The sequence below is a fragment of the Neoarius graeffei genome, chromosome 4 (genome assembly GCF_027579695.1).
Source record: "Neoarius graeffei isolate fNeoGra1 chromosome 4, fNeoGra1.pri, whole genome shotgun sequence".
Classification (NCBI taxonomy): Eukaryota; Metazoa; Chordata; class Actinopteri; order Siluriformes; family Ariidae; genus Neoarius; species Neoarius graeffei.
The window spans coordinates 59,360,699-59,378,717 of record NC_083572.1 but is presented as its reverse complement, the minus strand read 5'-3'; the positions used below and the strand labels follow the sequence as shown (position 1 = coordinate 59,378,717).

General features: G+C 42.9%; 1 protein-coding gene across 3 annotated transcripts in view; it reads right to left on the bottom strand.

Annotated features, from left to right (window-relative positions):
- The window catches only part of pbrm1l (polybromo 1, like), a 44,498-nt gene that overhangs the window by 3,175 nt on the left and 23,304 nt on the right, over window positions 1-18,019 (bottom strand). For all 3 annotated transcript variants that reach the window (XM_060919414.1, XM_060919415.1, XM_060919416.1), the window contains exons 11-24: window positions 16,175-16,391; window positions 13,129-13,270; window positions 11,306-11,394; window positions 10,923-11,202; window positions 10,186-10,291; window positions 9,395-10,055; window positions 6,546-6,757; window positions 4,603-4,788; window positions 4,045-4,202; window positions 3,593-3,844; window positions 3,343-3,488; window positions 3,097-3,254; window positions 2,369-2,552; window positions 406-613 (exon numbers count right to left, since the gene is read on the bottom strand). In XM_060919414.1, the coding sequence (XP_060775397.1) occupies window positions 406-613; window positions 2,369-2,552; window positions 3,097-3,254; window positions 3,343-3,488; window positions 3,593-3,844; window positions 4,045-4,202; window positions 4,603-4,788; window positions 6,546-6,757; window positions 9,395-10,055; window positions 10,186-10,291; window positions 10,923-11,202; window positions 11,306-11,394; window positions 13,129-13,270; window positions 16,175-16,391 (2,999 nt within the window). The remainder of the gene's footprint in view (window positions 1-405; window positions 614-2,368; window positions 2,553-3,096; window positions 3,255-3,342; window positions 3,489-3,592; window positions 3,845-4,044; window positions 4,203-4,602; window positions 4,789-6,545; window positions 6,758-9,394; window positions 10,056-10,185; window positions 10,292-10,922; window positions 11,203-11,305; window positions 11,395-13,128; window positions 13,271-16,174; window positions 16,392-18,019) is intronic.

Genomic DNA, 18,019 nt, shown 5'->3' with positions numbered 1-18,019 from the left:
CAATTTAGAGTCACCAGTTAACCTAACCTGCATGTCTTTGGACTGTGGGGGAAACCGGAGCACCCGGAGGAAACCCACGCGGACACGGGGAGAACATGCAAACTCCGCACAGAAAGGCCCTCGCCGGCCACGGGGCTCGAACCCAGACCTTCTTGCTGTGAGGCGACAGTGCTAACCACTGCACCACCGTGCCACCCGTTAGAAGAGATTATCATCAATATTCAGCTGAAGCGCATACAATATTTAGGTGCAGACAGTGAAATAAAATGTGATTTTAACCTTTTTACACTGATTAATAAACGAAATGCAGAAAGACCATAAACTAAAGGATGCATCAAAATTGATGCCTTGACAGTTGTGTTTATGAGAAGGTTTAGTGTGTATACATCTTTATGAGGGTGAGACCTGTAGTTGTAGGTTAGGAAGGTCCATATCACTAGTCAGTGAAGTCTGATGCTGGGACATGGATGGTGTCGGTGATGCTTCGTCATCCTCATCCTCCATCTCATCCATATCATCATCCGGGTCCTCAATATCTGCAAATTTGGCCTCTAGCTCTTCAATCTTTTTATCCAGCAGGGGAGATGGTTCCTTGGCAGGCACAAGTGGCTTTCTAGAAAAGGAAGAATTTTAAAAATCATAGCCTCTAGTTACAGTGATATGCAAACGTTTGGGCACCCCTGGTCAAAATTGCTGTTACTGTGAACAGTTAAGCAAGTTGAAGATGAAATGATCTCCAAAAGGCATAAAGTTAAAGATGACTCATTCCCTTTATATTTTAAGCAAAAACAAGTTTATTTTCATCTTCTACATTTTCAAAATGACAAAAAAGGAAAAGGGCCCAAAGCAGAAGTTTGGGCACCCTGCATGGTTAGTACTTAGTAACACCCTCTTTGGCAAGTATCACAGCTTGTAAGCACTTTTTGTAGCCAGCTAATAATCTTTCAGTTCTTACCTGGGGGATTTTCACACATTCGTCCTTGCAAAAGGCTTCCAGTTCTACAAGTTTCTTGGGCTGTCTTGCATGCACAGCTTTTTTGAGATCTAGCCACAGATTTTCAAATGATGTTTAGGTCAGGGGACTGTGAGGGCCATGGCAAAACCTTCAGCTTGTGCCTCGAGGTATTCCATTGTAGATTTTGAGGTGTGTTTTGGATCATCGTCTTATTGTAGGACCCATCCTCTTTTTAACTTCAACTTTTTTACAGATGGTATGATGTTTGCTTCCAGAATTTGCTGGTATTTATTCGAATCCATGTTTCCCTCGACCAGTGAAATGTGCCCTGTGCCACTGGCTGCAACACAACCCCAAAGCATGATCGATCCACACACATGCTTCAGAGTTGGAGAGGTGTTCTTTTCCTGGAATTTGGCACCCTTTTTTCTCCAAACATACCTTTGCACATTGTGGCCAAAAAGTTCTATTTTGATTTCATCAGTCCACAGGACTTGTTTCCAAAATGCATCAGGCTTATTTAGATGTTCATTTGCAAACTTCAGACGCTGAATTTTGTGGCTAGGATGCAGGAAAGGTTTTCTTCTGATGACTCTCCCATGAAGATCATATTTGTTCAGGTGTCGCTGCATAGTAGAACAGTGCACCACCACTCCAGGGTCTGCTAAATCTTTCTGAAGGCCTTTTGCAGTCAAACAGGGGTTTTTATTTGCCTTTCTAGCAATCAAACAGGCAGTTCTTTCAGAAAGTTTTCTTCATCTTCCAGACCTCACCTTGATCTCCACTGTTTCTATTAACTGCCATTTCTTAATAACATTACAATCTGAGGAAACAGCTACCTGAAAACACTTTGCTACGTTCTTGTAGCCTTCTCCTGCTTTGTGAGCATCAATTATTTTATTATTCAGAATGTGAGGGAGTTGCTTAGAGGAGCCCATGGCTGTTGATTTTATGGACAAGTTTGAGGAGTCAGAGAATTTATACAGCTTTGAAATCTGCATCATCTGACCTTTCCTAACGAAGAATTTGAACAAGCCACAGCTCAATAAGCTAATTAAGGTCTGGAACCTTGGTAAAAGTTACCTGAGAACTCAAATGTATTGGGGTGCCCAAACTTTCGCATGGTGTTCCTTTTCTTTTTTCACTCTCCAATTGTACAAAAAAAGAATACACAAATCTTGCAGAAAACGCTGAAAAGAAAATGCCGTCTTTACCTTTATGCCTTTTGGTGATCAGTCCATCTCCTGCTCACTTAACTATTCACAGTAACAGACATTTTCAGTAAGGGTGCCCAAACCTTTGCATGCCACTGTATATCTCCTTCAATATTTAAATACTGGACCAAGAACAAAAATGTGTAGTTGCTTTTTCACTGTACAGACTGCATAATATGAACTGTAATATTAAAAGTACCTGAAGTAGTAGATCTCATCATCCACCACTTTGCCAGAGAGGGAAAATCGTTTGAGGCCTTTACATTTTTTCATCTGCTTCTCGCTCTCAATGTAGCGGCTCTCACACAGGTATACGTGCTCCTCTGCAAACTCAGTGGGCCTACAGGAAATAAAGTCCTTAAAGGAGGAGACAACACACTTTCCTATGGCGAGAGAAGAAAGAAGAACAAAGATAAAAATGATACAACATAATTTAAAAAAAAAAAAAAGATTTGATAGTATGTGGTTTGTCTTAGAGATCAAAATGGCGATGGACAAAAAAAAAACATTTTCTAAATATCGTTATGAGCTTTATTCACACCAGAACAAAACTAGATTATATTACAGGTTAGTGGACATAGCAGGGCGGCACAGTAGTTAGCACTGTTACCTCACAGCATAAGGTTCTGGGTTCAAACCTCAGCCTTTCTGTGTGGATTTTGCACGTTCTCCCCGTGTCTTGTGGGTTTCCTCCCGCAGTCCAAAGATGTGCAGATTAGGTCAGCTGGCTACTCTAAATTGCCCATAGGTGTGAATGTCAGTGCGAATGATTGTTTATCTCTGTGTTAGCCCTGCAATAAACTGGCAATCTACCCAGGGTGTACTTTGCCTCTCACCCGAAGTCAGCTTTCCCTGTGACCCTGACAGATAAGCAATATAGATAATGGATGGATGGATAGATAGATAGATAACAGGTCATTTTTGTACCTAAAATGAACATCATGGGGGAAGTCTCCTCCAGGTTGCTCAGAAACAGTTCACGCTTGTAGAACATCTTTGTAGGCTCGTGTTCTGTCTCTTCAGGGTGGATGAATATGGGCCCAAAGAAGAAAGCAACTCCATCCTGCTCCCACATTTTCTCAATCCTTCCCATAACCACCAAAACAAAAACTTATTTTATAGCAGTCATGAGATTTGAAGGTAAGACGTACCAAAATGTGGTAATTCACTTGCCTGCCAATTCGTGGCCGTATCAGTCCACGTGATCGAATGAAGACACAATCACCCACCTTCAGCCAAATGTTATTGTAGCATAGCTGTTCATAGTACTGACATCCGGGTTCACCATTGGCCACCTCTATAGGAACAGCCTCTCTCTCCTGTCAGTAGCAAGTATGAAAATTATAAGTGGCAAACCCTTGAAAAATCCTAATTTATTTTTCCCCAATCTGAAATGAAGCTGTCAATTCCTAAAGATACATACTTTCTCAATAAAGCTCCCAGAATCATCAGCAGTGTCTGCCATCTTGTCCTGGTCATGATTTGCAGCACTGACAAACATGGATGCAACTCTGACTACGGGTAATGGCACATCACGAGGGATTAATTTCACAGAGCTTGGTGGCATGGACCAAATTTTGATCTTTTTGAAGGCCTTGGTCCGGGTTGTGTAACGAGACTCACAAACAAAGACATCCTCAGGCTTGAAGCCCTCAGGCTGAAGTTTAAAATAATCCTGGGGGTAAAAAAATAAAAAATAAATAAATAATAATTAAAAAAAAGCTCTTAGGAAATACCAACAGACATTTAATAACGCTCATGAAGGATTTTAGAATCCATACGTTTATATATTTGAAATTTGTTGCAATATAATCTATTCTAAAATCAATGTGATTTTCTAAAAGTTAAGGAAAGGGAAAGTTTTGTTCCACTTACCTTTACAAATATGACCATGCATTTCCCCAGTATCTTACTGACTGGAACTTTGTTGTAGTAGTCACTCTTGAATACTTCCTTTTCCAGGATCTTGCGTGTCGCCAGGTGGAGGGTCTCGCCTGGACGGTAAAACCGGCAGCCATACAGCCACTGCTCACCTGCATCAGACAACCAGAAAGAAGCTGGATTTAACACATTTTCATGTGTATTAATAAGATTAAACCCCTATTTAACATTAGGTTTCTTTTTGTTGATTTTCACTTCACATCTAAATGAGCTTGTGTTGACCTTAACATTAGTCAACAATATGAAACGTTTGCTGATCTGAATAAGTTGGTCTATAATCAATAATCATTTTGATCTGCTGATAATAAGCAACACAGTATTTAAGAGGGTTTTGGATAGAAAGGAAGAATTTGAGGTCATTCCTGGTACATTCTGGAAGTTCAGTTCTTGTCTGTTATGGCAGTTGGTTTTGGAAATAAAGAATTAACTTGACTTAAATGTGCTAAATGTTTTCGCCTGAACAAAGAAGACAAAAAGTAAAAACTTGCTCACCAGCCTCATCCTTCCACAGTTTCTCAATGCATACAATGTGGGGCTGCAGATTGGCTTCAGATGGCTGCACATACACACAGTCTCCTACACTGTAAGTACTGTTCCCAAAGCTGCAGTCTTGAATATAGGTGTTCTGAAGGCCTGATGACCACTGTCCATCTGGAGCACCCTCTGCCTTTTCCTCCTCTGGAAGAACAATCACTCATTAACACACAAGCTTCCCTTGAGTCAAGGCTTTAGTGTGTCCTTAATTATTACCCATCACATACAGATGCACTATATGGCCAAAAGTACGTGGACACCTGACCATCATCACACCCATACGTGGGTCTTCCCCAAACCGCTGCCACAAAGTTGAAAGCACATACAGTAATTGTCTAGGATGTCTTTGTATGCTGTCGCTTTAAGATTTCCTTTCAGGGGACCCAAGTGGCCACCAACTGATTCAGCACGACAATGCCCATGTGCACAAAGCAAGCTCCATGAAGACATGTTTTGCTCAGGCTGCCATGGAAGAACTCAATTTGCCTGCAGAAAGCCATGACCTCAAAACACACTGAACTCTTCCCAGATAAACTGGAATGTTGACACTGCACCAGAAATCCTTTCCTGACATCAGTGCATGATAATCACAAATGCTCCTGTGGCTGAATGAGCAAATCCGCACAGCCACACTCCAAAATCTAGGGGAAAGCCTTCTCAGAAGAGTAGAGATTATTAGAACAGCAGAGAGACTTATGGCCTTTACACACTGGATACGACACGAAATTGTGATGCATAAATGCAAAAAAAACGCGTGTGTGAAATTTTCACAAAGAAAATATGCACACCGAGCCCGATGCAAATTTTTTTTAATATGCCTCATTCTATTTTGGGAATGAAGGCGTCATCTAGCAATGATGAAGACGGTAATTACAGACATGCGGTCAAGAAAGGGAATGTTTTGGGGAAAAAAATGACAACAGGGAGGAGGTTCATAATCTCATGAAGGAGATGAAGCTGCGAGACAGGATGTTAGATAACAAGAAAGAAAGCAATGCTCACGGTGTTGTGTTCACAGGTGAAATAATATGGAGTTTTATTTCCATCTTCATGGTCTTTCAATATGAGAGCAGTATTCATTCCCCCCCTCTCTCAAATAGCCCCTACTTGCGTGTAAATTTCCTCTGCTCCTGCTCAAAAAAAACAAAACAAAACAAAAAAAAAAAAACACACCCTACTCTTCCTCTTTCAGATAGTCCCTGCTTGCTCTGAGACTGCTTTGGGCACTCGTGAATCTTCTGCTCACAGATGCAAAACCTGAACGTGAATGAATAACTACTGCGCTCAAATTGAAAGACCATATTCTTGATTAAAGATAGGAATACAACTCCATAGAAATATAGTCGCTCAGCTCCCAGACGCGAGTGACACTGGCGCATAACAGAGGCTCGCTGCTACATTCGAGGCTGTTTTGCTGGCTGTCTCCTACGTCACCATGTGACCTCTGTTGCACACATGACTGGCCAACCCATTTATTCGCAGTACGAAAGCTCAGGAAAAAATGTTAAAAATTAAACCTTGGTGCAATATATAATCACTTTTTTTTGCTGTGTAATATTCATGGTCTGTGCGAAAATAATCATGACAAAAACAATACTTTGGGGGGGGGGGGGGGGGTCCTGGTGTGTGAGGGATTTAAATCTGAAATGGGATGATCAAAAAGCACATGATGATGATGATCAGGTGTACACAAACTTTTTGCCACTATAGTAGACTTTTCAACTGAAGACATTAAAAAAATAAAATAGGATATACAATTTAAAATGTGTGTTTACAATAATGAAATAAATGATACATCATTTTTTATTAAAGAAGATAAAATATTTTACACTATTAGGTGTACTATAACCTCATTAGTATTATTCCACAATGTAAGGAAACGCAATCAAAGCTCAACATACCTTTCTTGTCTTCCTCAACTTGGAGTCGATCTTCCTCCATTTCCTGAGGCAGTTTTTCTCTCTTCTCCTGCTCCACGTCTGCATGCAAATGTCTGGATGTGTAGCTCAGTGCTGGGGAAAGTAGAAGCTCACCGTTCTTGCATAGCTCATCTCGGATCTTCACAAAGAACTGCTGGAGCTCGACGGAGTCCTCAAAGATCTCAGAGTCCATTCTGTAGGCACAGTACTTAATTTCCTTAGTGCACAGTACTAATTTAAAAAAATAAATAAAAATAATTTCCAGAGAAACCCTTGTGGCCTTCCTCTCTCACCAATACTAATAAGTTAAAAATTATACCTTCAGTCTTTGATTTATCTTTTGGCTTAAGAAGTTTTAGGGTGTATTCAGACCAGGATAGTTCGATAGTTCACTTGCTTTGGTCCGAACCAAATGTTTTTTTTATTTTTTCATTTTGGTGCGGTTTGCTTTCACACTGTACATTTTAGTAAGCGGACCAAAATCTGTCAACAAAGCCACGCGCCCTGAGGTCGTTCAGCTATTGGTCAGAGACGACACGCGCACAAAGCGTTAAGTTCAAAAGTAGTCATGGAGGCTTTCCGTGCTGTTATTCTTTTTAATGTCATCAAAGCTATATGTTTTTTCCAGTTTTTACTGTTTTCACAATTGTGCGATTACTATGCTTTTGTACAAGTAATTTATCTACGACGACGACAAAGGGCAAGGCGGCTACGGAGGATAGCGCTGATGAGCGCACATCATGTTGTGACAGTTCTGGCTCTTCACGCAATAGATGAATTTCTTTTTTGCGTCGCTAGTACTGCCACTTTTTGAAAGAATGTCCCTGATTTTAATGTAGGTCTGACGGAGTTTCTTCACTTTTAGCCGACATTGTTCTGGGGAGCGCGTGAACCCCTTCTCCTTCATTTTCTCACTGAATACAGCAAACACGTCGGTGTTTTTGTGTGTTCTCTCCAAAAGCTCAGATATGTGGACATCTGCCCATATATCCACAAGGGTACGCGTTTCTTCCTCGGCCCACGTTTGCCCCCTACTCATTTTTTGTACTCGCCTACCACTGGTGACTGAACGACCCTTGACAACCGAAACAGTGTTTGCACTTTGCGGTGGAGTGTCAAGACTCTGTTTCCCATAATGCTCGACAAACGACGGAAGCTCCCGAGGTACAAAAAAGCAAAACTGTCAGATTAGGTCCAGTCTGTTTTCACACCTCCAAAAGATCCGCACCAGGGTTCCTTTGGTCCGGACCGAGTCCGACCTTGCAGCTCGGTCTCGGTCCGCTTGTTTGGTCCGGACCAGAGTTCGGTGGTTTGTATTCAGACCAACCCAAAAGGTCCGGACCAAGGGAAATTTGGTTCGTTTGGTCCGGACCAAACAACGTAGGTGTGAATACGCCCTTACTGTACTTAAAATTCCCACTGAACATTTTTAAAAATATTTTTAGAAACGCAAAGCATTACAGAGATTTTCATTGGTACCAAGTAGTAATAGTGTTTAAAACAGGGTTGTCCCGATCCGATATTAGGATCGGATCGGCCGCCGATATCAGCAAAAAATGCGCATCGGGATCGGATCGGCAGGCGCGGAAAAATTCCGATCCAGACTCCCGATCCATTTTTAAAAAAAAGTCCGCTCCGGGTTTCCCAGCGCACCGATTTAGATAATCCATTCCAGTTTTTTGCTCTGGTTTCCCCAAAATCCGGTCCGCATTTTCCAGCACACCTTCAGCACCAGCATTAGCGTCTTACAATTTACCTCAGTGGCATCTTCTACATTATCACGGCGATGTAAATTTAGCAGTAGTTTCACGGTAAAGATGTCAGCTGTGTGGGATCATTTTACCCTAAAGGACGACAAAGACGAAGAGGTGGAGTGCAACATATGCCACAATAAAGTCAGGCGTGGTGGTAAAGCTGTAAGAAGTTTTAATACAACCAACTTAATAAAGCATTTAGCAAAATACCACCATTTGAACACGAAGAGTATCTTAAAAAAACTGCAGACAAAAAGAAAGGTCCTACACAACTAACACTAGCAGATTGGGGAGTAGAAGGCATTTTTGTTTTTAAATAGTTTACAGTGTTATTTGCACTGATTTTTAAAGCCTTGGTTTACACTTGTTCAAGAGAAGAGTACTGATGCTGAGTTAATAGACTATATTATAGATACAGATAAGGTTGTTTATGTGCTTTGCTTTTTTGATACAGTTTACAGTCTTATTTGCACTTTTTACTGACCACTGATGCCATTTCTGTTTTTTTATTTATAATGCTGTCTATTTTGTGTTTATCCCTGAATAAACAGGTCAGTTTCTTGTTATCAACCATTGTGTATTATTCAAACTCACCTAATTCAGCTGGCTAGCTGTTCTCAAGAGTACTAAAACCCTTTTCAACACGAGTCTGACAACTAGGTAAGGAAGGTAAATAACTTTGAACTTTAATACATGCTCGGATAGGCCGGTATCGTATCGGCCAGTATCGGTATCGGATCGGAAGTGAAAAAAAATATCGGTATCGGATCGGAAGTGCAAAAACCTGGATCGGGACATCTCTAGTTTAAAAATAAGTGGGCTTTATCAATATGAAACAAAATGGTGGCTGTCTCAGTTATTTTCACGCTACCTGTTATTTGCACAACAATCTGCAATCATGACGATCTATAAGCATGTATCAGGCCTATTGCTTAACTGAGGCAATGATACACAATATTTAAATTATTGCCCAGACAGTGTACAGGTTTTTCTCATTTCATTGATAAAAATGAAACCTGACAGGTGAAACCTAATGAGCAGTGAACAGAAAAGGACAGCTAAATGGTTGCTATTAACCTGTTGAGGCGTCTGGCTTTCTCCAGCACTTCAAAGAAATGCTCCTGAAACACATCCAGCCTCCGATAACGACCGCGCTCTATGTTGTTGCGAATCATCTCCAAGCTAAGCGGTGGTTCCTCGGAGTTGGCAGGATCCACAGCGGGTACCTCCGCAAGCGAGTCACTGTAGCAGCGGCCCTCGTCATCCTGATGGCCCATCACTGACACAAATAGGTTCCGAATGAGCTCACAAACCAGCGACGCGACAGCCACTTGAGCTCCAGCTCTTTCCTCTCCCTCCTCTTCCTCCTTCTCCAAGTTGCGGCGTGCATCAAGGAAGGCTCTGTGGAGCAGCAGTGCATCGCGGTAGATGAGTGACTCAGGCTCATTGTACATGCAGGCGTTGTTGAACATAAGGATGAAATCATCAGCCATTGAATCTATGTCCTGGTAGCGGCCCTGTATCATGTAGCTGCGCAGACGCTCCATGTCAATAGGCCGCTTGATGGCGACATAGTAATCTGGTAACTCGGAGCGTGACGGCAGCCGAAGAAACACCGTGCTCAGGCGGCGTCCACGCCCGTCTGTGAAACTGCGAACAGCTTCATAGAGCTTGCTCAGTTTCTGCTGCAGGGACGTTTGAGAACGAGACTTCTTGGGAGATGCAGCACCACTCCTCCCTGGATAGGCACAGATAATAATAATAATAATAATAATACAAAAGAATGCTCCATCACCAGTTAAGGTTTATAACACTAACTGAAACAGGTTTTTATTTATTTATTTATTTTTTGAAGTGACATAACGCACGTAGTTTGAGCTTGGGTGAGCCAACATCATCATCCTCAGGTAAAGGTCCAAATTCCTTTTGCTTTTCTTTTACAATCTTTTCTAGAATGTCTGCATCATTGTAAACCTGCACAAAGCAGCAAAAAGTAAGCAAAAAAAAAAAACTCATTACCTTCTGTTATATTATTTACCCTGTGATAATAAAAATTGCTTGCAAAGCACAATGCAAACAGATTATACTTCACAGTATAACAGTAATAAAAAAAAAAATGAGAACATAATATGGTTTTATATGAAAACATCTCATTATCCGTAGCCGCTTTATCCTGTTCTACAGGGTCGCAGGCAAGCTGGAGCCTATCCCAGCTGACTACGGGCGAAAGGCGGGGTACACCCTGGACAAGTCGCCAGGTCATCACAGGGCTGACACATAGACACAGACAACCATTCACACTCACATTCACACCTACGGTCAATTTAGTGTCACCAATTAACCTAACCTGCATGTCTTTGGACTGTGGGGGAAACCGGAGCCCCCGGAGGAAACCCACGCGGACACGGGGAGAACATGCAAACTCCACACAGAAAGGCCCTCGCCGGCCCCGGGGCTCGACCCGGACCTTCCTGCTGTGAGGCGACAGCGCTAACCACTACACCACCGTGCCGCCCATATGAAAACATATACAGTGTAAAAATGACCTGATCTTCATCCATGTTCGGCCTTCAAACAAATAACAGTTTCTAAATTTTTGACATACCTGAGAGCCTTCCTCGTTGTAGTGGCGAGCGTTGCGGAACATGAGCTTCATGTCATTCATGAGAGCCTCCTCGCTGACATAGCGGTCAGCGCGTATATTGCTCTCAATGCTGCGCAGGTCTATGGGCTCCAATATAACCTGGTAGTAATCAGGGTAGTCCTTCTTTGATGGCTTCACCATGAAGAGGTCACACAGGCGTCGACCTGTACCTGCTTCTCGTGCCTCTGTCACTGCTGCACACAACGCTTTCAGCCTGTTTTTCTTGGTGTTCTTCTTATGACTAGGAATTGATTATTGGACAGAAGAAAAGCAGCATTACTAACAGTATTCAAATGGCAACAATACATGAAAATTTCACCGTGTTGGCTCAAAATGGAACTGACCCTTTTCTCTTACTGCTTCCTGTGTCAGGGGTTATGGTGGAGAGCAAACTGTCACCCTCATCATCATCTCGAAGTTCTCTTCTTTTTAGCTGGAAAGGAGAGGAGCTCATTTTTACAGCAACACACTAGAATTCAAGTTCAAGATCATGCAGATTACACAAACATGGTCTGGATCATGGGTGTCAAACTCATTTTAGGAAAACTGGTCACATTGCATTTAGTTTAATGTTAAGTTGTCTCGCCAAAAAAAAAAAGAAAAAAGTCCAGCTCAATTACACAGTCATTTTATATAAGCTGTACAAAGCGCCCACAAAACAGATTAACTGAATTCAATTCATTACAAAAACAAAGTCCTACTTTTCTTCAACCTTTTCATTTTGTGTTAAAACCTGGAAATGAATTGGACTGAATTAAGATTATATCACATTTTTACCTTGCTAATGAAGAAATACACATCAATAGCATGATTTTATTGGATACATTAAATCTAAATTCATTAGGTGGGCCAGATTAGAACCTTTATCGGGGCAGATTCTACCATAACGGAGGCCAGTTAAGTCCCATCTCCTTAAATTGCTGAATTGATTATTTTGATCATTCTATTAAGTTTTTCTAGTAGCATTTGGGGTCTTGGACATTCACAGTAAATTTTAGGACAGTAGTCCTGGTAACTAATTAATAAAAGCCTGACATGACAGACATGCTAAACGACAATAGAAACACATCGGTTTCTATCATCAAAATCTGACAGACAAACTAACGTCTACCATCATATTCTGACAGACACTCTAGATGACAATAGCAACAAAACTGTTTCTTACATTATTAATCCGACAAATTTAGTAATATTAAATACCTCATCACTAGAACCAAATAATAAAAAATATTGAAATAAAGAGAAAATTTATTTTCAAAATTGAAATATCAACAATAATTGTCAGAACAGTGACGATAGACACGACTGTCACTTTCGCAGGGAAATAACACATTGAAATGGCCTGTCGGCTGAAAGGGTCGCAAGTGGCTCCGATTTATCTCAACTTGCGATATTTTTCCTCCAGAAAATTTTAAATATGAATGCACAAATATATTCTCAATGTTTCTATCGTCAAAAATTTCTATCGTCAGGATAGCTGACTGAAAATCTTACCTTGATTTATTTGATGAAATCTAGCTGTCAGAACTCCAAGTCTTGCCCGGAAGTAAATGTCTGCTGTCACAAAAATCATGCGCAGTAGAATTTCCTCTTTGCGTCAGTCAACATGTGCGTGGTGAGGGCTTGAATTTTGCTATCGTCAGGTGCATTTGACTGACGATAGCATTTTTTAAAAATAACTGTGGGCTTCTCTCGTGAACGAAATAGTTTTTTCACTGTTAATCTATTTCAACTCTATCTGTTGACACCCAAAAATTATAAAGCCTGCTTCCACACGGTAACTACCAAAGATCCATAATGGCTGAGTCTATCGTCAGGTCATCTGACAGAAATTCACTGACGATAGCAACAGGGATAATGAAAGGGATTTTTAAAATGGGAGTTACGTCTGTCAGATATGTCAAAGAAATAGAAGTTTATTCTTTAAAAATCTTTTATTGATATACTCAGTGTATTTTTAAATGACATGTGCTGTTTTAGAAGACCAAATACCATATTTTCAATCTTGAAAATATTACCTCACTGAAAAAAGGACAAGAAAAATTTCTTATTTTGTGGGCAAGTGGTTAATGGATCCAGTTACGGTAGAATCTGCCTCGGGGCGATTCTAGCCTGCTTCTCCATCCAGCTGAAAATAAGAAATGTATAAAATAAGAAATATATTCACCTGCATTATTTGCTGCAATTTTTGAGCACGCTTGTAAATGGCAGAATTGGGGACGTTGTAGCGTTTAGCATTCTCAAACATGGTATTAAGGTCCGATTCCATCTGCTCGACTCCCTCATACTCCCCATTCCGCATTTTTTCTCTGTGAAAAACAGTTTAAACAGATACCAAGTTAAAGTGCATATCCTGGACCAAATTCGTTTTTTTTATATGAAAGTATGTCCCTTTACACACTCATCCAGAAGGGTAATTTTAGACAAGGCCATCTGTCTACAGCAGAAAAAAATAAAACACGTCTGGAAAAATCCCAAGGGAGCCTGGAGCCAGATTCATGACATCACCTGCGGAAGCGCCAGCAGGCTGCGCGAGCTTGTACGGTTTCAGTGCACAGCCTGTGTAGACCAAGTTTAGCAGCTAGCAATTTTGCATTGAAATATGGAATTGTCACCTGAGCGCAATGTGGGAAACGATGAGTACTAATCCCATCAAGATTGGTGTTGCTACACCAGGGCTTTCCACAAGCGCCGGCTGCCAGCCATACAGCTGACTACACAATTAAGTCCAGCCGGCTACTTTAATGACTATTATTTTTGTAGCCCACAGGCTCTAAATATTAATTTTCGATTTTAATAAAATTAAATGTTTATCTAACGGACTGACAATAATGTCAAACTGAACCGCACTCATTTAAGTTGTGATTCGCGCTGTTTGTACCGATAATAACCACAAATTCCCCGCCGACTACGTTGATCAAGGGAGAGTAACTCATCCGCAGCCCCGACATGCGGTGTGCGCGCGCACTCGGCGGAGGCAGTAGTGTGTCGGGGCTGTCGGAGGGGACAGAAGCAGAGATGACGTTTATTTTGTCTCCAGTAAACCAGTCTTCTCTCGTTCAATTACGCGCTGGCATCAAAAGACACCGTTGGTTGTAAATGAAACCAAACTGAGTGGTTGGAGTGTATTTTCATAGACAAATGGAGAAATGTTCGCTGAGTGTTTAATTGTGTAGCCGCCACTGCAGACCGTTGTCGTTAATTCACAGCATGCTCCGTTGTGTGAATGTGTCATGCACCGAAAATAAAAGATTTACAAGCCAGGAATGCCTCATGATGCAATATGTGAGCTTGTATAGCCCATTACTGATTATTTTCGGTGCGCAAATCACAGTTTTCATTGGTGCATTAGCGTCTGGCATACACTAATGAATAAAAAAGATGCAATATGTTGTTGTTGTAGTAGTAATAATAATAATAATAATATGAACAGTTTTTGAATAATGCTCTCCTGCTTTGAGTGTGGAGACAGAAACACACCAGGAACCTCCCATCTCTCAAAACTCTTCCTAGAGTTGGGGGTAAAGATTATGCTGAGGTCAGCATGCCAACACTCATCAGCACCGGAATCCAAGTCAACCTCATTGAGGAGAAAGAAGATGAAGAGGAAGGCTTAATGGACAAAAATGTCCAGGTTGAGGGAGAAGGTGTGGCAAGCACCAGGGAGAATCTCAGTAGGGCCCTTTTTGAGCTGGGCATGGACTCTGATCCTGAATGGGAAGATAGTGATGATGATTAAGACGGAAATGGGGATAAAACTATTTAAATGTATTCTGAAGCGCTGGTAGCATTCTGGACTTTTGTTGAATGATATTTAACTTTTATTTCAGAGTATTTTTATTTGTACATTTTAGGTTATATTTTTGTCGCTCTGACTGTTATTCAACAGGTTATAATGACCTGCAACCTCAGTTTGTCAGTTGAACGCAAGAAAAGAAAGATTTACTGCCATTTTACTTTGTATTTGAGTAAAGTGAATAAATAAATGGTCTGTGGAAAATACATTTAATCCTGGGAACTGCGTGCACAGGAGTTTATTTTGTGTTTACTACTACCACCACCCACCACCCCTCCTCCCCGGCTGGCTACTTATTTGTCATGGCTGGCTAGTATGAGCCTTAGTGGAAAGCCCTGCTACACCCTCCTACGATACATCTGTTAACCATTTTAATAATTACGCGAGAACGTTGAAGAAATTTGCAGAAAACCACCAGGTCGTTTTCTCATAAACAAACCAGCGCTGATGTAGGATTCAAAGGCGTCCCGCACGCGACGTCACGAAAATCAATGTTTCCCGAGAAATCCAAATGCAAAGTTTTTCAGAGGCGGACCAATTCGCCTCAAATGGCTTGATTTCAACTGAATTTTTCCAGTATTGCGCAAGGTAAAAAAATTGCACAAAATGTGACAGATATTTGGGGGCGGCACGGTGGTGTAGTGGTTAGCGCTGTCGCCTCACAGCAAGAAGGTCCTGGGTTCGAGCCCCGGGGCCGGCGAGGGCCTTTCTGTGTGGAGTTTGCATGTTCTCCCCGTGTCCGCGTGGGTTTCCTCCGGGTGGTCCGGTTTCCCCCACAGTCCAAAGACATGCAGGTTAGGTTAACTGGTGACTCTAAATTGACCGTAGGTGTGAATGTGAGTGTGAATGGTTGTCTGTGTCTATGTGTCAGCCCTGTGATGACCTGGCGACTTGTCCAGGGTGTACCCCGCCTTTCGCCCGTAGTCAGCTGGGATAGGCTCCAGCTTGCCTGCGACCCTGCAGAACAGGATAAAGCGGCTAGAGATAATGAGATGAGATGAGGTGAGGTGACAGATATTTGACCAAAGTTTAATATAAAATAGGAGAATTACACTGAACTTGTTCCTGAATTTACCCGTGATATGCACTTTAAAAAGGGACTATATAAAGCATATCGTAGTGATATTTCACCAGAAAACCAGAATACCAATCTGAGATCAAAATATTGATGATTTCCTTGATTAGATTCAACTATTCGGGTCACATCAGTGTGACATGATGAGCTTTGTTAGTATCAACACAAGTCAATAACTCCCCCTCACCCAAAATAAATAAATAAAATAAATTTAAAATGCAGATACAGCTATCTATTTTTCAGGTCTGATGCTTTAGAGTGAAAGGTCACTTTGATGAAACTTATAAGTGAGTAGAAATAAAAAGTAGGTCAATATAAATTAATGAGCTTGTCTGCTAGTACCTGATTTGCTGGAGAGAAATGGGGTGTTTGATTTGCTGGTAGTAATCAGGGTACTCTCTGCGTGAAGGTAACTGGAGGAACGGCTCAGCCAGGAGCTGACCCTGAGTGTTACGGCCCCCTCGGACAGCTTGGTACAACTGGAAGATCGGGTCACCAGTAGCTAATCGAGTGTGCCCACTTTCAGACTCCATCTCCCCAGCATCATACCGCACAGAGCCTGTAGTAACAGATGCAGAGACAATAAGGAATTCCATTAATGAGGTTAAAACTTTGATTGAAGACATAAAAATTGATACATTTAAATCACAACTACATAAAACGAGGGTTATGTATATAACCGCGGTTCTATGAGTTTCGGATGACCGCCAGAGGCGGTGCTTTCAGCACATGGATATCCATCACACGAACGTGCAGGTCGAGTAATAGTAACAACAAAGTCACGTGTGACCTGGGTGACGTCACCCCGTGACCCCGGCATAAAAGACCGGTAAACCCAGGAAGTGACCTCTTGGCAAATCTTCTCGTGTACACTCCGAGTGACTGCCAAGCTCTGGCGGTCATCCGAAACTCATAGAACCGCGGTTATATACATAACCCTCGTTCTATTTCGTTTCTACTGACCGCCAGAGGCGGTGCTTTCAGCACATGGATGACTAATACCAACCAGGTCATGAGGAGTGCCTACCCGTACCCAGTGCTGCTGCGACGGGCCTGGAATGACAGCCGTCGCCACAGGATTATGTGGGACGACATTAAGACGGTAAAACCTGGTGAAGGTGCAGCTGGAAGCCCAGGAGGCTGCGCTGCATATGTCTGAAAGGGGCACGCCCTTCAGTGATGCCCATGAGGCTACCACGCCCCGTGCAGAGTGCGCCCTGGCAGCCGGAGGAATCGGGAAGCCACTGTGCCTGTAGGCATGTAATATGGCCTCGACTATCCACTTGGATAGCCTCTGCTTAGAGAGCGCCAGACCCCTCGACGGTCCTGTGTGGCACAGAAACAGGGCGTCACTCCTACGGAAGCCCTCTGTACGCGACACGTACACCCTGAGGGCGCGAACTGGGCACAAAAGTTCCGACCTCTCACCATGGCCCGCCTCGAACGCCGCAAGGCTAAGGGGCTGGTTGACGAAGGTAGCAGAGAGGGTCTTTGGGAGGAAAGAGGGGTTAGGCCACAGGGTGACCCCACTGTCGCCGGAGTGCCACTGCAGGCACTCCCCACTGACTGACAGCGCGTGTAGTTCCCCGACGCGCCTCGTCGATGTAATAGCCAGAAGAAAAGCAGTCTTCAGGGAGAGCCATGAAATGTCTGCCGTGAGCAGGGGCTCAGAACGGTGCGTCGCAGAGAGCCTGCAGCACCAATGAAGGTCCCATGTGGGTACCCGGCTCCGTCGGGGGGGGTCTCAACCGGAGAGCACCCTTCAAGAAACGTGCCACCAAGGCGTGGGACCCCACGGTCCTTCCCCCAACTCTGGCAAGCTGAGCAGAGATGGCAGCTGCATAGACCTTGATGGTGGCAGGGGTAAGACCCTTATCAAAAGCAGAGACTGGCGGAACAGTCAAATGGTCGGCAGGGGGCAGCATGTAGGCTCCTCCCCCCGAGTTAAGCACCAGTTGGAGAAAAGCCTCCATCTGTTGGCATAGAGGGCATTGGTGGGGGGTGCCCGAGAGCTTGCAATGGTATTGACCACTGCCGGCTCACAAGGACCTCGCAGGGGGTCCGGCCCTTCAGCGGCCATACCCAGAGCTGCAGACGGGCTGGATCCGGGTGCCAGATCTGCCCTCCCAGCTGTGATAGCAGGTCAGTCCTCACTGGCAGGCACCAGGGGTCGCCGTTCAGAAGTTG